Source organism: Lynx canadensis, chromosome C1 (assembly GCF_007474595.2).
Source record: "Lynx canadensis isolate LIC74 chromosome C1, mLynCan4.pri.v2, whole genome shotgun sequence".
In the NCBI taxonomy this organism is placed as follows: domain Eukaryota; kingdom Metazoa; phylum Chordata; class Mammalia; order Carnivora; family Felidae; genus Lynx; species Lynx canadensis.
In genome coordinates, this window is record NC_044310.1 from 900,112 (window position 1) to 917,706 (window position 17,595).

General features: G+C 58.3%; 1 protein-coding gene across 1 annotated transcript in view; it reads left to right on the plus strand.

Moving 5' to 3' along the window:
• The first annotated feature begins 902 nt into the window (after positions 1–902).
• PRKCZ (protein kinase C zeta) overlaps positions 903–17,595 on the plus strand; it is a 101,932-nt gene continuing 85,239 nt past the window's right edge. The window contains exons 1-4 of the mRNA XM_030325274.1: positions 903–993; positions 4,054–4,175; positions 4,966–5,055; positions 6,381–6,431. Coding sequence (XP_030181134.1) covers positions 923–993; positions 4,054–4,175; positions 4,966–5,055; positions 6,381–6,431 — 334 coding nt within the window. The 5' untranslated portion in view covers positions 903–922. The remainder of the gene's footprint in view (positions 994–4,053; positions 4,176–4,965; positions 5,056–6,380; positions 6,432–17,595) is intronic.

A 17,595-nucleotide genomic window follows, 5' to 3' on the forward strand; every position in this document is an offset into this window, starting at 1 on the left:
TGGAACCGAGGGAATCGCCAGCTAGTGTAGACGAGACTCCTGGCAATAGGGTCACGGACCCGCAAGGGGAGGAGGGCAGCCGGGCCGGGAGAGCCAGCCGAGCCGGACCCTCCCCGTGACGCTGGCCGGGGCCTCTGCTCCCGCCCCTCAAGTCACCGGCGGCTCCTTCCCACCGTCCCCTGGCCCAGCGGCTCTCGGACTCGCGCTCGCCTCCGAATTACCCGGGGCTTGTCCGCACAGACTGCAGGAGTTTCGATTCTGCGAGTCTGGGCGGGGGCGCCCAAGACAGCTTGCGTTTCCAACAGGTCCCCGGGGCGCTGCAGCGCAGGGGCCCCGCCTGGGCAGCGCGGCCCCTGGAGCCCACTTCGCGGAGGGGCCGGCGCTCGGGGCCCGCGGGGCGCCGCCTCCGGTTGCCGGGCAGAGCCGGGCCGCGCGCGCCTCCATTGGCCGCAGGTGGGCCGCGCCCCGCCCGACAGGTAGTCCGCCCCGCGCGGAGCCATTGGGTCGCGGCCGCCGGGACCCCCGGGGATTGGCCCAGGTGGCGGCCCCGCCTCGCCCTCATTGGCCGCAGGTGCCACCGCCCCCGCCCCGGGACCGCCCGTCCCGCCGATTGGCCGCCCGCCGGGCCTCGGGTCGGCCATGTTCCGACCCCCCCTCCTCCCCCCGCCCCGGGCCTGACGCCGGGACTCCGTGCGCACACCTCGCGCGCCCCCGCTGGCCGTGCCCCCGTCCCGCCCAGCCCGCCCCCCAAGTTCCGCGGAGTTGGCCGGACCCGCGCCCCGGGAACCCGGCGCCGCGCGCGCGCGCGCGCCCTTCCGCGTTCCACCGCGGGCCCCACCTGGCGCCCCGGCCGGCCGCTGGGTCCCCGCGCCATGGCCCGAGCGCCCGGGGCGCGGCGCTGACGGCGGCCGGGGAGCGCGCCATGCCCAGCAGGACCGGCCCCAAGATGGACGGGAGCGGCTGCCGAGTCCGCCTGAAGGCGCACTCCAGCGGGTGAGCGCGCGACGCCCGACGGCGGGGACCGGCCCGGACCGGGGGGCAGAGCCAGGCGCGGGGACAGGAGGGCAGAGCCAGGCGCGGGGACCGGCCCGGACCGGGGGGCAGAGCCAGGCGCGGGGACAGGGGGGCAGAGCCAGGCGCGGGGACAGGCCCGCACCGCGCCCGCCGTCGGGGGCCGTGTCGCTGCGGCGCGGGAGGGAAGGGACGGCGAGGGCCCTCGGGGCGCAGGGGCGCCGGGGAGGTCCTGACGCGCCCTCGCCGAGAGACAGCCGTGGACGGGGCGGGCGCTCCGGGCGCCCTTGGACGTCGCTCGCGGGAAAGGTCGCGGGGTCCTCTGGCGCCGAGGCTGGGGCGCTGCGGGCTCCGGCGGCCGCGCCCGTCCCTCCTTCGCTCGCACTCGCCCCGAGGACTTTGCGGCGCGGGAGGCGGCCCCGGGCACCGCACTGACACATTCCCGCCTCGGCTGGTTGGACATCAAGGCCACAAACCTGTAAAGACTAAAGTTTTCGTCAAGTTGCGAAAACTCCTGGTTGAGTTGTAAGAATCAGAGTTTCCTAAACTTTCCCCAATTTAGCCGGCCGGAGTTCTAAGAAAAGTTTAATGACCCAGGTCCTGGGTGCAAGACGCAGGTTAGGGGCAGTGAGCAGCCCGTGGTTGCGCGAATTGGGGCGTGGTGGGGGTTCCCTTAAGTCTCCGGGAGCGGTTCTGTCGGGACCGGATCTTTCGGACACCGATCAGCTCTGCGTCCGCGCGCGTCGCCCTGGGCTCCACCTGCTCGCTGTAAAACGGGGCGAACGGGCTCCTCACAGAGGTCAGAGGCCGGGAGCGCCCGGTACGGCCCGGGTAGCGCCCCACACTCAGCAGCCGCGGGGCAGGACTGCGTCGGGGGGGGGGGGGCGGGGACGGTGCCCAGAGGCCAGATCCTGCCTCTGGCCCCGGGCGCGCGCTGTAGACGAGGCTGGCGGGAGAGCTTCCTTGTATCCGTGTTGGTCTCCAGGGGCCCTGAAATCGGACCCGGCTGTCCGAGGGTCACCGGTACCGGCGCTGGGAGGGGAGCGCATCGCTCTCCTGGCGCGTGAATTTGGCCGTCTTGGCCATAGTGGCTTGCCACGGGGGCATCTCAAAGGTTAGGGTTAGAGTTAGGGTGCATCGTCCCAGCTGAGGAGGGGCTTGTGGCTCTTGACCTCGTGAGGGCACCTTGTTTGGGGTGCGGGGTCAGACCTCTCCTGGCCTTTCTGCCATCCTCAGCTGGGTTGCCTGGGAGCAGGGTATGTGTGGGACAGTTGGTGACAGGGCTCCAGGGAGGAATGATTTCTGGGGAAGGATGGCCAGTCCGCCTGAAGAGGTCCAGGAATGCTGTTTCTGGCCTGGAAGGGTGGTCAGCCCATTAAAACTAGTTCTGAGGCTGCAACATCCTGGCTTGCTGGTTAGTAAACTGTGGAAGGCCTGTCACAACACAGACGCCCTCTTCCCAGCCAGGAATTGTGGGATTGGTCGACAGCCACTTTGTGAAAACTCAGAGTGGATCCGCAGGGAAAGGAAGTCCATACCCCAGCAGCCTGGGTGGGAGGGGCCTGTCCCCCTCCCCCCCCCCCCAGCCTGCCTCCAGGGTGGGGCACTGAGGGCAGGGATGGAGGCCCTCGAGGAGGGTCCTGGGCAAAGTTGACTGGAGCTCTTGGGGGTTCTGGACTGAGCCACCGCTGCCCCCACCCTGCCCCTGACTTTGGCCCCTGGAGAGCGCTTTGGTTACCGCCAGTAATGTGACCTGTTGAGTCTTTCTCTGGGCTGATGTGGCCCTCTTGTTCCTCCCATTCCCTACCTCAGCTCCCTCCTCCCCTCCCCTCCCCTCCCCTCCCCTCCCCTCCCCTCCCCTCCCCTCCCCTCCCCTCCCCTCCCCTCCTCCCCTCCTCCTCTCCCCTCTTCCTTTCCTCCCCTCCTCCCCCACCTCTCCCCTCCCCGGCCTTCCCCACCCTCTTCCCCTCTTCCTCCCCCTCCCACACTCTTCCTTTCTCCCTCTGTGGTGCTCCAGGCTGTGCAGACAGTTCCTGCCTAGCCCAGCTCCTCACCCCCACCTGCGCCTGCCCCGTGTGTCTCCCAGGGCACTTGGGAGGCATAGTCCTCAGAATGCAGCGAGGATGCATTCTGGAAAGCACCCACCAAGGTCAGCGCTCACTTATCCAAACGGCAAGGGTCCAAGTGGAGCTCTGTCCCCAGTGGGACTGTGCTACCACCTTGCTGGCAGATTGTTTGGGGCAGAGGTCAGCAGACACATCGAAGGCGCCATTCTTATTTTTGGGACAGAGAGAGACAGAGCATGAACGGGGGAGGGTCAGAGAGAGAGGGAGACACAGAATCGGAAACAGGCTCCAGGCTCTGACGCGGGGCTCGAACTCACGGACCGCGAGATCGTGACCTGGCTGAAGTCGGACGCTTAACCGACTGCGCCACCCAGGCGCCCCAGGCGCCATTCTTAAAAATAGGGGGCCCCCAGCTTGGCCTTGGAAGATGTGCTGTGACTGGGGTGTCAGCAGGGTCCGGCAGCACCTGTGTCATGAGGAGATTTCCAGGTGATGTGGACCCGAGTCGGACGCTATGCTGGGTGGCCTCTCAGCGCCCACTTTCCTGAGGTCACAGGAACAGCCTTGTGGGTCTTCCCTTTCTCCAGCTCAAGCCTGGGCTGCTGTCCCTGCCGTCAGCTTTGGGGGAAGGTCTGATGAAGCCCGTGGGCTTGAGCTGAACACACTGGGCACACCCCCCACCCCCTCCTTTGATGGGCAAATAACCTGGTCCCTGAGCAAGTGCTTGCCTGGCTCTTCCCGATGCCCCTGCCTCGTTCTTTCCCCCCAGTTAGGCAGGTCCCGGTGCAGAATAGATCTTTGTGTGCAAAGGCATTCATGGTAGTAATTAAAAAATAAAACTGGACAGTGGTTCTGTTGGGGGTCCTGTAATATTTTGTTTGGGAAATTTTTCATTTAATCAACTCAGTTATTAATAAATCAATAGTATTTGATTTAAATGTGCTCCTTGGTGAAACGTGTGCATCCTCTGCCCCAGGGACATCCTGATCACCAGCCTAGACGCAGCGATGACCTTCGAGGAGCTCTGTGAGGAAGTGAGAGAGATGTGCAGTCTCCACCAGGGGCACCCGCTCACCCTCAAGTGGGTCGACAACGAAGGTAGCCCTTGGTCTGGCAACAGACCGTAAATCTCCACACGTGTGCTTGTGGGAAGTTAGGTCAGCCCTGCCTCAGGGAGGTTTAAAACTATGGAATTAAGCTGGTTAACAGCCAGCTTCCCTGGGGGGATGCTGGAAGTCATTTCCGGGAAGAGGCTGCCTTCAGGGAAGCTTGGTTTGGGGGCTGGGAAGGGAGGAGAGCCCCCAGGGCAGCGGGGAGAGGGCTGCAGGGGTCTCGCCGCCCTGCCTGGGCCAGCCCTTGCCCTCCTCCCTGTTCTTCCTCTCTCGTGTTCTGGGTTTTCCGGTAGGTGATTTGGAAAGGTGAGCTCTCTTCTGATTTTCCTTTTCTCGGGGAAAGCAGGAGGGTGAGTAGCTAGGGCCCCGCGGTGCACACATCCGAGAAAGCTGGGGGGTGGGGGGCAGCTCCCGGGGTGTGGGTTCTGTGCATCTCTGTGTTCCCACCCAGGATGGGGGGAGGGAGTCTCTGCTTTCGTTCAGGACTGAGCCAAGAAGAATGTCCTTTATCTTGCCCAACCGAGAGTTAGCACGGTTTTGCTCTCCAGGTGGCCTTCTCGGGGCTCAGGGTGAACTCACTTCCCTTTGGGGGAATCCACCGGTTCTGATGTGGGGCCCTGGTCGGAGCTGATTCCTGGTCTGGCTGGTTCTTGGACTTCCCAGCTGTGCTGTGGGCGGCTGGTCCCGAGCAGAGAGACGTGGCCTTTCCAGACTCGAGTTGGACCCCTTTGCCGTAGGCCTGCGGTGACCTCAGTGATGTCTCTTGCCCCGCCTAGGTGACCCCTGCACTGTGTCCTCCCAGATGGAGCTGGAGGAGGCCTTCCGCCTGGCCTGTCAGCACAGGGATGAAGGGCTCACCATTCACGGTTAGTGGCAGCTGGAGGGGTGGGGTGGTTCCACTGTGGTCTGGGGAGATGGGAGCCCAGCGTCCCCCAGACAGCCTGGGGGACTAGAGGCCACGTGGAGGATCATGGTTTAAAATGTCGGGATTCCAGAGAGAATTTAAGGATGTCGGATACAGTGCAGCTTGGGTTTTTTTTTTTCTCTTATGTTTTATTAACCCAAATAAAAACTGCTGTGGCTGATAGAAAAGCTCCTTCTCACTGGACACAGGAGCCTGGGTTCTGGTTGCTGGTCCTCATCGTTCCCATTCCCTGGAGGCCAGCATCTCTGGGCACATCAGAGGCCTGGGCTCGCTCACTGGCCTCCATCTGTCCCTGTCCCCAGCGAGGAGGGCGGGGGGAGCCCGGACGGTGCACAGCACCACTGTCTGGGGACAAGAACTTCCCTGTGCCTCTCTCCTGGCTCCCAGCGCTCCTCAGCCCAGTAAGCTCAGAGCTGGGTTACACGTTGAGTCACGTAAATGTGAGCTGTTATCATTGCAGTATAGCCTCTGTAAATTGGGGGTGTCAGGCTGCCCCCCAGCACTTTCGGGGTTCTGTAGGGTGTCTGAGCGTGGTTCTGGCACCTGTGGCCGACCAGCCACGTCTGCATTCCCTTCTACGCGGGGCGAGCGGGCAGCGACCAGAGCTCAGGACCAGGGTTTCTGTGGGACCATCATTGTCCCTGCTATTGGGGTAGTGGGTGGGTACAGGATCGGTTGAGGCTCTTTATGCAAATGTGGTTTATAAACTGGAGGTCTCGCCCCACCCACTTCCTGGCGGTAAACTCGCTTAAGTTGCTGCCGGGACGCTGTCGGCTAAGGTGCTTTAAAAAGCCACTTCTATTTTCTAGATTAAGGGAAGGGTTGTTGTTTCAGCTAGGGTTTAATACTTTGTAAGCTTCTGTTTTGATAATCTAGTATGGAAGCCCAGGGTATATTTTAAGATACTTCATTTTGATTCCACTTGAGTACGAAGTGGAATCTAACGTGCTTTCCAAAGTCCCTCTGTGAAGGAGGTGTGTGTCCTCCCCTGTCCGTGCTGGCTTACTGCTGCGCACCGGCCGGCTTCCTTGGGCGGCTCTGTCTGAGTCCCCCGACGGCTTTTCGCCCCGAAGTTTTCAGTGGACTTTGAATTCCCGTGACAGGGGGTTTGACGTCGGTGTGGTTGGGCTTCCCCGGTTGCGCCCCGTGAGCATCTCCTCAGAGGGGGCTGGTCAGCCACGTGGCCTTTGTGTGCGAAGCCCGACTCGGAGCAGGACCTCCGCAAAGTGCGCCGAATGACAGACTGCTCTCTCTCCCTCTGTCCAGTGTTCCCCAGCATCCCCGAGCAGCCAGGCATGCCTTGTCCGGGAGAACACAGTGAGTACATTTTCCTGTGACTCGTGTTGCGTGTTCTGGCTCGAATTCGTGGCCCATCGTGTCGGGAATGTGGAGATGGGTGCCTTGTGTGGCCCGTGGCTGAGGAACACGTATCCTCCTGCAGCGACCGGGGGCAGAGCGCGTGGCTGATGCGGCCTCACGTGGTTGCCGTTGCCCTTGTGCGTGGCTAGCGAGTGCTGCCCTCCCGGCGCTGGCCTGTCCATCGGTGCCGTAAGGAAAAGTCCAGGAAAGCCCTGATCTCCCTGAGGAGGGAGGGGCCGGGCTGGGGCATCTGCCCCAGCTGCTGCCACGCCCGCACCTGGTCGTTTGCCCCCTCCCCGGGCCATCTCCTCGTGGGGCTGTTGGTAGGGGACGGAGTCCCAGGAGCAGTGGGGCCGGAGGAGAGCTTCTGACCTCGTCCCAGGGGCCATCGGACCCCAAGCAGGCAGAGCACTTCCGTCCCGCCCTGTCCTTGAAGACAGGGCACTCATGTGGGGCGTGAATCACTCACCAGCCACCCAGACCCTCCCCCGGCCCCGTGTCCTGCCCTCTGTGTTGTGAGCACTGACCTCCGGGCCGGCCTGGGTGCCTGCGCGTTGGGCTCCCCTCAGCCCCTTCCCAACAGGGGACCCAGGGGCGGGCTCTGGGTCAGCCTCTTGTCGGGTCCCTTGGTCTGTGCCGAGTTCCTGCGGCCCCCCGGACCCGGTGGAGGTATTGAGTGGGTTGTGTGCGTGAGCGTTGGGCTTAAAGCACTGGGGCTGAAGATGGACTCGGGGACCCTTCGTGTCGAGGAGAGAGTGGCTGGTGACTGGGGAGTGGCCTTGGGGCTTCCAGAGAGAACTGGGGACCCTGAAAGAGCAGACAGCAAGGCTGTGGAATCCTGGCAGCAGTGGAGCAGGGTGGTCTGACGGAGCCAGAACTCGCGGGGCTGGCTGGGCGCGCTGCCCTGGTGGGTGGGCGGGTGCTGGACGTGGGGACGGTTTCGGGGAGAGCGGAAGAAGCTATAGGGGCACGTTCCTTCGTTCAGTCGTGCCTGTGCCTCGGCGCCCGGCGCTGCCAGGCTGGGTGCGGGCAGCAGGAGCCCCAGGACCTCCCAGCTGGGAGGCAGGCGATGGCCAGATAAACACCTAAACGCTCAGAGGGGGAGCAGGGGGCAGGGCGGGCCGGGTGAGCCTGCAGCTTGAGTTGGAGGCCAGGAAACGCACTGAGGAGGGGGTGGGAGAGGGGCTGGCCCGCGAGCCATGGAGGCCAGAGGGCTGACCTGCCAGCCGGGGGCGGGCCCTCCCGCAGGAGCCCCCCCCCCCCCCAGAGGGGCACCCAGCTGTCGATGGGAGTTGACCTGGCCTTGTGTGGGCTCAGCCTCTGGAGTGCAGGAGGGTGCGGGGTTTCTGCCCCCAGAGCGGTAGACGTGGGAGTGCCGGGCAGTGGCTGTGTCGCTGTGCAGGAATGCAGAGAATGTAGGGAGCTTCTAGAAAGCACTGTCCTTGAGATGCTTCGAGGGTGGCTCTGGAGCTTTGATGGCCACTCGGCCTTGCTGATCATACCGCCGGCACCTGGAGGCAGCCGGTCCCAGGGAGGGGCTGAGGCCGGCTGACAGGTGCTGTCTCCCCCTGCGCACGGATCCCGGCCGCGCACACCCACATCCCTGCACCGGGCACACAGGACCAGGGCTGCCTCACCTGCTGGCCAGGGGTGTGTGAGCAGAACGCCTTCCTCACGCGGGTCCCCTGGGCCCTGGGCTCTTTGAGTGTTGGACTTCTCCCCAATATTTTGCTCTTCTGGCTTGATTTTAATGCCAAGAAAAAATCCGTTCTGGTCACCGATGGCCACGGTGTGCGGTGAGATTTTGGTGCCTGTGTGGGCACTCACATCCAGTGTTATTGGTCAGCACGCCTGATGCCTGGGGAGCGAGAAGGGTCGGACGGGTGCCAGGTGAGTGGCGCCCCGGAGCCGTGTCGGGACCACGAGAGGAGGGCTGGACGGACTGATGGACGGACGGGCGGCAGAAGTGCAGTCCCGCGGTGGCACCTGGGGGCGCGTCCAGCTGGAAGGGCCACCCTGCACCCTCTGGCCTGTGTCCACTTTCAGCAAAACACCGTCCAGCACATTCTATTCGGGTTGTTAATCTGAACTTAGTCGTTCTTATAGAGGTTCACAAGATCGTGTAAAGTACACATGACATAAAATGCACCGTTTTGGCCACTGTGGAGCGAGTGACTCTGTGGCAGTTAGGACATCCAGTGTTGTGCCACCTCTCCCTCCCGCCCGTCGGCGGCCGCTCCCCATTCCCTGCTCCCCCCAGCCCCCCACGGCCACGGCTTGGCGCTCCGGCTCTGGATTTACCTGCTTTGGACATTTCCTGTAAATGGAGTCATGGGATGTGCACTTTGTCACTGACCTCTGTCCCTTAGCATGACATTTTCCACCTTCATCCCTGTTATGGTGCATGTCAAAACCACGTTGCTTCTTTTCCCGGTTTTTTACTGTGGTAAATTACATACAGCGTAAGACTTGCCGTCTTGACCATTTTTTTAAGGTTATTTATTTTGAGAGGGAGTGCATGGGTGTGAGCAGGGGAGGGACAAAGGGAGAGAGAGAATCCCAAGCAGACTCCACGCTGTCAGCACAGAGCCCGACGTGGGGCTCGATCCCATGAACCATGAGATCATGACCTGAACCCAAATCAGGAGTTGGATGCCCCCCAGGTGCCCCTTGACCATTTCTAAGTGGCTGGTTCGTTGATATTAATCACATTCACCCTGTTACGCAACAGTCAGCACCATCCATCTCCCGGGCTCTGGACTCTGGATCTCAGCTCAGGTAGTGATTTCACGGTTCGTGAGTTCGAGCCCCACGTCTGGCTCTGCACTGACAGCAGGGAACCTGCTTGGGATTCTCTCTCTCTCCTTCTCTCTCTGCCCCTCCTCTGCTCGTGCTTATTCTCTCCGTCTTTCAAAATAAACACACAAACATTAAAAAAAAAAAAATTGAAGCTCTGTTCCCACCGGTACCTCCCCCAGCCCCTGCCTCTCTCCGTTCTATGACTTTGACTAGTCGAAGTACCTCACATAAGTGGAGTCAAACAGGATTTGTCTTTTTGTGACTGGTTTATTTTACGTAGCAGAACGTCCTCAGGGTTCATCCACGTAGCGTATGACCTGTAGCATCACAGGATTTCCTTGTGTTTCTAAGGCTGAATGATATTCCATCGTATCTATGGACCCACTGGGTCGCTTCCTTGCTTCAGCTCTTGTGAATTGTGCTGCTGCGAACACAGATGTACAAATATCTCTTCGATCTTGCTTTCAGTTTTGGGGGGGGTGATATATACTCAGAAGTGGAGCTGCTGGGTCATGTGGTGTTTCTGTTGCCACACTGGTTTCCACACTGTTCCCACCAGCTGTGCACAGGGTCCCAAACTCCCCACATCCTCACCAGCACTTACCAGTTTCCAATTCCCTTTTTATTTTATTTTTTTTTTAATTTTAGTGAGTGAGCGAGTGGGGGAGAGGGGCAGAGGAAGAGAGAGAGAGAATCTTAAGCAGACTCCACACTCAGCACAGAGCCCCACACGGGGCTCCATCCCACGACCCTGGGATCATAACCTGAGCCGAAATCAAGAGTCAGATGCCCACCCGACTGAGAAGCCCAGCTGCCCCTCCGTTTTCTGAAGCATCCCCATGGGTGTCAGGGGGCCTCTCGTAGTGCTGACCCGCATTTCCCTGAGGGTGGGTGATGCTGAGCATCTTTTCCTGGACTTCTTGGCCACGCGGTGTGTTCTTTGGAGAATGTCCGTTTGTGTCCTTGGTCCGTTTTTGAGTGCGGTTGTTAATGTTCCTGCTGCTGGGTTTGGGGAGTCCTTTTACATTCTGGGTTTTAATCCTTCATCAGCTGTATGGTTGCACATACTTTCTGCCACTCTGTGGGTCGTCTTTCCGCTCTGGATCGTGTCTCTCGATGCACAAAACTGTTAACTTTTCATGAAGTCCAGTTTGTCCGTTTTTGTTGTTTTTGCCTCTGCTTTTGGTATCCCATCCAAGAAACTGTCGACTACAATGTGGTCAAGTTTTGTTTTCTTTTTTCTTTTTTTTGTTTTTTTTTAAATTTTTTTTTTCTTTCAACGTTTATTTATTTTTGGGACAGAGAGAGACAGAGCATGAACGGGGGAGGGGCAGAGAGAGAGGGAGACACAGAATTGGAAACAGGCTCCAGCCTCTGAGCCATCAGCCCAGAGTCCGACGCAGGGCTCGAACTCACGGACCGTGAGATCGTGACCTGGCTGAAGTCGGACGTCTAACCGACTGCGCCACCCAGGCGCCCCAATGTGGTCAAGTTTTATCCTACGTTTTCTTCAAAGAGTTTTATAATTTCAGGCGTTACATTGAGGTCTCTGATGCATTTGGGGTTAATTTTCGTATATGGCGTGAGGTGTAGGGGTCCAGCTTCATTCTTTGACATGGGGACGTCCAGTGTTCCCAGTGCCTGTTTGTTGAAAAGACCAACCTCTCCCCATTGAACGGCCCTTCTCAAGAGTCACCTGACCGGCGTGGGAGGGTTGGCCTCTGGACTGTCTGTTCTCTTGGACGTCGAAAGTCTGCTTTTATGCCAACATCACGCCGTTTTGGTTACTGTAGTACGTCTTGAAATCAGGGAGGGTGAGGGCTCCGGCTTTGTTCCTTTGCAAGACGGTTTGGCTGTTCTGGGTCCCTGGAGATGATTTTTAGGATGAGGATTTCTGTTTCGGCAAAAACATGTCGTTGGGCTCTTGCTAGGGGTTGCATGGAATCTTTGGTTGGTTCGGGTGGTATTAACACGACGACGACGTGAAGCCTTCCCGCCCGTACACGCGGGATGTTTACTTTTATTGTCTTTCAGCACGATGTTGTAGTTTTCAGTGTGCAAGTCTTTGACCTCCTTCGTGGGTTTAGTAAGTACTTTATTCTTCATGCTATTGTAAGATGGAAGTGCTTTCTGAATTTCTTTTTTTGGGTTGCTCGTTGCTTGTGTATAAAAATGCAGCTGATTCTGGTGTTGGCTTTGCATCCTGCTGTTTTGCTGAATTTGTGTATTAGTTCCGACGACTTTTTTGTGGAATCGTTAGTGTTTTCTGTATCATCTGTGAACAGAGATCATTTTACTCTTCCCTCTCCAATGGATGTGCTTTTATTTATTCTTTTTTCTTGCCTGACTGCTCCCGTTAGAACTTCTAGTGTGTGGAAGAGGGAGCAGGCATCCTTGCCTTGTTCCTGATCTTGGAGGAAATGCTTTCAGTCTTTGAGCACTCAGGGAGATGCTTGCGGGGATGTTCATATATGGCCTTTACCACGTCGAGGTGCGTAGTTTCCTTTGTGGCCATAATGAGACTTGTATATGGTCTTTGTCCCCAATTTCTGGCTGAGCTCCTAAGTCCCTGGGAATCTCCTGGGCAAGGCGAGTGTCTTTTGTCATTCTTTGTCATGGGAGTGTCATTCTTTAAGAGTACCTTTTGAACACATTAGAATTTATGATAATGAGGGGGTTTGGGTTGGGGCCTCTAGATAGCCTCAGGATGGGGCGGTGACCAGAAAGACCTAGTGACTAGAGCAGTTTATAGTCTTACCCCCCCCCCCCCACCTCTTGGGAGGAGAGAAGGGCTGGAGGTTGAATCCATCCTGCCTCCGTAAAACCCCGTGAGGAGGGTGGGTGGGGGCGGTGTCTGGCGGTGACCCAGGGAGATGTGGGGACAGGGGCTTGTGTAGAGTGTGGAAGCCCCACGCCCTTCCCCCACATCTTGCCCTGTGGATCTCTTCCGTCCGTCTGTTGCCGAGTTAATCCAGTCACTCCAGCAAATTAATCCCACCTGGGAGGGGTTGAGGGAATGCGTCATCTGTAGCCATTCGGTCAACAGCACACAGTTGACAGCCTGGATTGGTGACTGGCCTCTGAAGTGGGGAGGCAGCGGTCTCGTAGACCGAACCCTTCACCTGTGGGATCTGGTGTGACTTCAGGTAGAGAGCATCAGAATTGAGTTCACTGCTTGGCGCTGGGGGGAGAAAACACGCGTGGTGCCTTCTGTTCCTTGTTTGCCGAGGATTTTGTTGTTGTTGTTTTAAAGGTGAAGTCACTTGGGGGCCTGGGTGGCTCAGTAGGTTAAGCGGTTAAGCATCTTGGTTTCAGCTCAGGTCATGATGTCACAGGTTCGTGAGTTCGTGCCCCGTGGGGCCTCTGTGCTGGCGGCATGGATCCTGCTTGGGATTCTCTCTCTCTCTCTCTCTCTCTCTCTCTCTCTCTCTCTCTGCCCCTACCCAGCTCATGCTGTCTCTGTCTCTCTCAAAAATAGCTAAACTTAAAAAAATAAGTAAATAAAAGAAGTAATTTTTGTCAAGAGGATATGGAACTACGTTCCATGGAGTTGGGAACTCTAACATGCAGAAATTCAGCAGCTTCAGCCTGAGGTCTTCTAGCATCTCTAGGCCTAAATAAAAACTGCCTATTTAGATTGGAAACATTTATAGTGTCCATGTCTACAACGTGAATCTGTCTAAAACCAGACAACGTCAGACTTTCCAGGAGCTCCCATCCTAAGCCACCACCTCCAGTGACTAGAACTTTGCGTGAATCTAACAAAGACTGGAGAGATTTGGTGCTCGGCTGGAAATCAGGGTGTGTGAAGGGTCCGGATTGCTCTAGGAACTTCCTTACATGGTTCCTGAGACCTTCCCAGTCCCCAGTGTCCCCACACCCACCATCGACAGCCATCTCTCAGCCAGCAGCTCCCCTCTTCTCCTCCTCTCCGCCTCCCCATCTGCCATATTGTTCTCTCCCTTGTTTGTTGAGTATTTTTACCATGAAAGGATTTTTATCTTCATGAAATGCCCTTTCTTTGTCAGTGGCTTTTCCCTCCATTCTGTTCATGTGTATCACACTGATTGGTCGTTCCCATGTGGAGCCATTGCTGCGTTCTGGGGCAAATCCCACTTGGTCACGCGCTATGGTGCTGAGTTCTGTTTCCTTTTGCATCAGTGATCATAAGAATACTGGTTTGTAGTTTTCTCTTCCTGTAGTGTCTCTACCTGGCTTGGTATCGGGTTACACCGGCCTCCTAGAATGAGTTCACGGATTTCCCTCCTCTTCAGCATTTTGGAAAAGTTTGAGAAGGATAGATGTTAGTTCTTTAAATGTTCTGTAGAATTCACCAGTGAAGCTGTCTGGGCCAGGGCCTTCTTTGTCGGGAGATCTTTGATTATCGATTCAATCTCTTTACTGATTGTAGGTCTGTTTATATTTCCTATTTCTTTTTTTTTTTAATGTTTGTTTATTTTAAGAGAAATCCTTTTTAAAATTTTATTTATTCATTTATTTATAGAAGCCATGTTTTATTTTATTTTATTTTTTAGTTTTAATGTTTATTCTTGAGAGAGAGGGAGAGAGAGAGAATGAGTGGGGGAGGGGCAGAGAGAGAGAGAGAGAGAGAGAGAGAGGGTGAGAGAGAGAGAGAGGGAGAGAATCTGAAGCAGGCTCTAGGCTCTGAGCTGTCAGCACAGAGTCTGATGCAGGGCTTGAACTCATGAGCCGTGAGATAGTGACCTGAGCCAAAGTTGGACGCTTAACCGACTGAGCCACCCAGGCGCCCCTTGAGAAATCCTTTTTTTTTTTTAATGTTTCTTATTTATTTTTGAGAGACAGAAGACAGAGTATGAGTGGGGAGGGGCAGAGAGAGAGGGAGACACAGAATCCGAAGCAGGCTCCAGGCTCTGAGCCGTCAGCACAGAGCCTGACGCGGGGCTGGAACCCACGAACTGCGAGATTGTGACCTGAGCCAAAGTCGGACGCTCAACCGACTGAGCCACCCAGGAGCCCCAAAAGTTTGTCAATTCTGTTGATCTTTTCAAAGAACCAACTCTTGTTTTCATTGATTTTTTTTTTTTTTTCTATTTCTGTATTTTCCATTTTGTTGATCTCTGCTCTAATCCTTGTTATTTCCTCCTTCCTGCTAGCTTCGGGTTAGTTTCATCTTCTTCTTCCAGTCCGTAAGTCGAGAATTTAGCTGGCTGGCGGGCGACCGTCCTTGGTTTCCGGTGTTGGTGTTGGCTCCACAGCGGCAGGGCCCCCCGCTCCCCACGCCTCTGGTTTCATCCGTCTCTAAGTTTGTTTTATTTCCCTTGTGATTTCTCTTTTGATCCATCCGCTGTCTCATCGGTGGACAGGGCGACTTTTCCAGTTTTCTTTCTGTGATTTGCTTCTGACTCCGTCCTGCTGTGGTCGGAGAAGACACTTTGTGTGACATTTGTCTTTTAAAATCCATTGAGACTCGCGGCCTCACCTGTGGTGTCCCGGAGGATGTCCCGCGGACGCCTGAGAACGTGGGTGCGGCTGTTGAGCGGAGCGTTGTGCGGGTCTGTGAGGCCGCCTTGGGTTGTTGTGTGAAGACCTCTGTGTCCTTATTACCTTCTGTCTGGATCTCCCGCAGTGTGTTTATCCGTTCGCGTGCTGGTGGGCACTTGGCTGTTTCCCCAGCGGCTCTTTCTGGAGCGCCCTGCTGTGAACATTCTCCCGCAGGCTCCAGGCTTCAAAAGTCCCGAACGGGTAGCTTGGTTTTGGCCACACCGTACAGTTTGTACCTGCTGAGGCATCATCAGGGTGAACTGTCAGCAGGGTCCCCTGAGCGTCCCCCCTTTAGAGGCGGCCTGACTTCCGTCCAGCCCCGGGTCCCGTGCGAGCTGACCTCAGTTGCCTGAGGTTGCCCGTCGGGTGCAAGTGATGGGGTGAATGTGCTCTGGGGGTTCGGCTGCGAGGCCAGGCTCCCTGCCGTCAGCAACGAGGGCCCCGCAGGAGCCGAGTGACCCAGGAGGGTCCCTCCCACCAAGTGGCAGCACGTTTCCGGGGCTTTCTGGGACGAGGCCTGTGGCACAATAAGGAATTAAGAATCCTGGCAGTTTGGGCGGCCAGGGCTCTGTGGGAGAGGTGAGCAGGCCACCCGTGGCCCTGAAGGGACAGTGAGTGAGGCAGGCCTGGGGTGGCCCTAGCAGTTTGTTGAGGCCCGGAAACAGTGTGGGACGCCCACCTGCCGTTCCAGGCCACCCGAGGCCGAGAGAAAGGTGGTGGCTGCACAGAGGGGCTCTGTGGCCTCGCGAGTGGCTGGGCCTCACTCCCTGTGCGCAGCTCCGTTCACAGCCACACCCGCCGGTTCTCATTCGGGCGGCTCTTCCCGGCACTGGTGTGCAGGGCAGACTGTCGTCGCCCAAGCCGCTCCTCTGTCTCGTGCCTTTTTGTACCTCCGGTCACGCAGAAATGTTGTTGTTGTGAGTTTTGCGTGTTCAAATCTGTTAATATTTTCCTTTCTGGCTACCCCAAAGGGCAGACTTTTGTTTTTTGCGTGTAGGTCTTTGATCCGTCTGGAACGTGCATGCGTCTCGAGTGGCCCCCGCTCTTGGGCCCGAGATGCAGCACACCTGGCTCTGGTTTGTAGCTGGGGCTCAGGGAACCTGGGCCGTTTTACCCGCAAGATGCAGCAACTGTCTCACTTGGGAGTGGGGGGACGTTACTAACGCATCACACACGCCTGGGCCATGGCTCCCTGGAAGCAGACGGTCACTGTGACAGACAGCAGAACAGTGCTCTTAACTGGGGGTGTCACCAGGTGAAGGGGGTGGGGCCTGGTGAGGGTGAGGGCGAGACAGCGGAGGCTGCGTGGGCTTGATGGTGGGCGGGGTCCGAGGTCCCTTCCTGGGAGGGGCCGCCCCTCTCTGACTCCCCAGCCCCAGGGCTGCTGCAGCCAAGGGCCACCAGCGCAGCACAGAGTGGCCCTGCCTGGGTCTGAGGCCCGAAGTCTGAGCAGGGGGCTCCAAGAGGGCGCCTTCCGACTCGTGGCTCCTGGTGGTGGCCGCTGGTGGGCGCTGCCTCTTCCCTCCAGCTCCTCCCCCCGAGTGTCTGTGACTCCGCCTCTGTCTGTAAAACAACGCGAGTGATGGGATTGTATGTGCTCAGTAAGTGCTTATTCAGCATGTCCGTAGAGGACTGAGGCCCAGGTGGTGGACTTCAATGCCGTTAACAAGAGGGGCCGTCCTGACAGTGAGAGAGGCTCCCAGGGCCTCTGTGATGTCCCGAGGGGGCTTCCTGGAGGAGGAGGAGTCTCGCCTGACTTAGAGCTGGACTGGGCCCTGTAGACACGCTCCCTTCTTGGGCAGGGGCAGCAGAAGTGGCTTCTGGGCCTGAGCCTGACCCCCGCGGCAAGGCCTCTGTGGTTGAAGGGAGGTTGTATCTGGGTCAGGACCCTGAGAGGTCAGACCCACCCCCCAGCGTGACCCTGTGGGTCTGGGGTTGGCCTGGACGATGATGTGAGCTTGCCTTTATCTGCCCTTTGTCTGCTGCCCTGTGGGCTGGGACAGGCTTCCTCACCTGTCGGGAGCCCCAGGCGTTCGGGAGCTTTTGAAGTCCTCCTCCTACCAGCTGCTGTGGGGCGGGTGGTAACAGGCCCGGCCCCAGGCCATTTCCACTTCCACTCCCGGGAAGGAAGGTTTCCACAGCCTGAGACTGAGATGTTAAAGGCGGGTGTCCTGACACAGGCTGACAAATGTTGCTGACCTGTGTGGGGGGACGCTGGGCTCACCTGGACACATCTGTCCAGAGGCTCAGAGGAGCAGTGGCCCCAAAAGAGGGGCTGGGTTGGGGCTGGTGGGGAAGAGCTGTGGTGACGGGAAGGGGGTGGCAGAGAACCTCTTGCTGGGCCGTGGCAGGACCCCCCCGGGCCAGGCCCAGCCTCACTCCCCTGGCCCTGCTCTCTGGCTCCTGCCTGCCCCGCCCATGGCCCAGGGCACAGTCTGGCTAGAAGCTTCCCTGAGGCTGGACGGCTGCCTGGAGGCAGGGTTACTCAGGGAGGGGGACTTGGCTGGGCGTGACCCACACGGCCACACTGGCTGGAAGCCGGGTGTACAGTCTGTGGTGTGAGAAGTGTGTTCCTGAGACCGGAGAAGGTGGTGGGTGTAACACGCGGGTAGCCCGCTGTGTGGCTTCAGGCAGGTGGGCGTGCCTCCCTGGGCTTCCTTTCCCCGGAAAGGGGTCTGTACTAGTGGCCACCTCGCGGGGCTGCGTGGGGGCTGCAGGAACGAGCTGAGTCTGTGGTGAGGCCAGCTTGCCCCCACCCCCAGCCCGCCCAGCTGGTCAGGCGTATTAGGGCCCTGCGGGC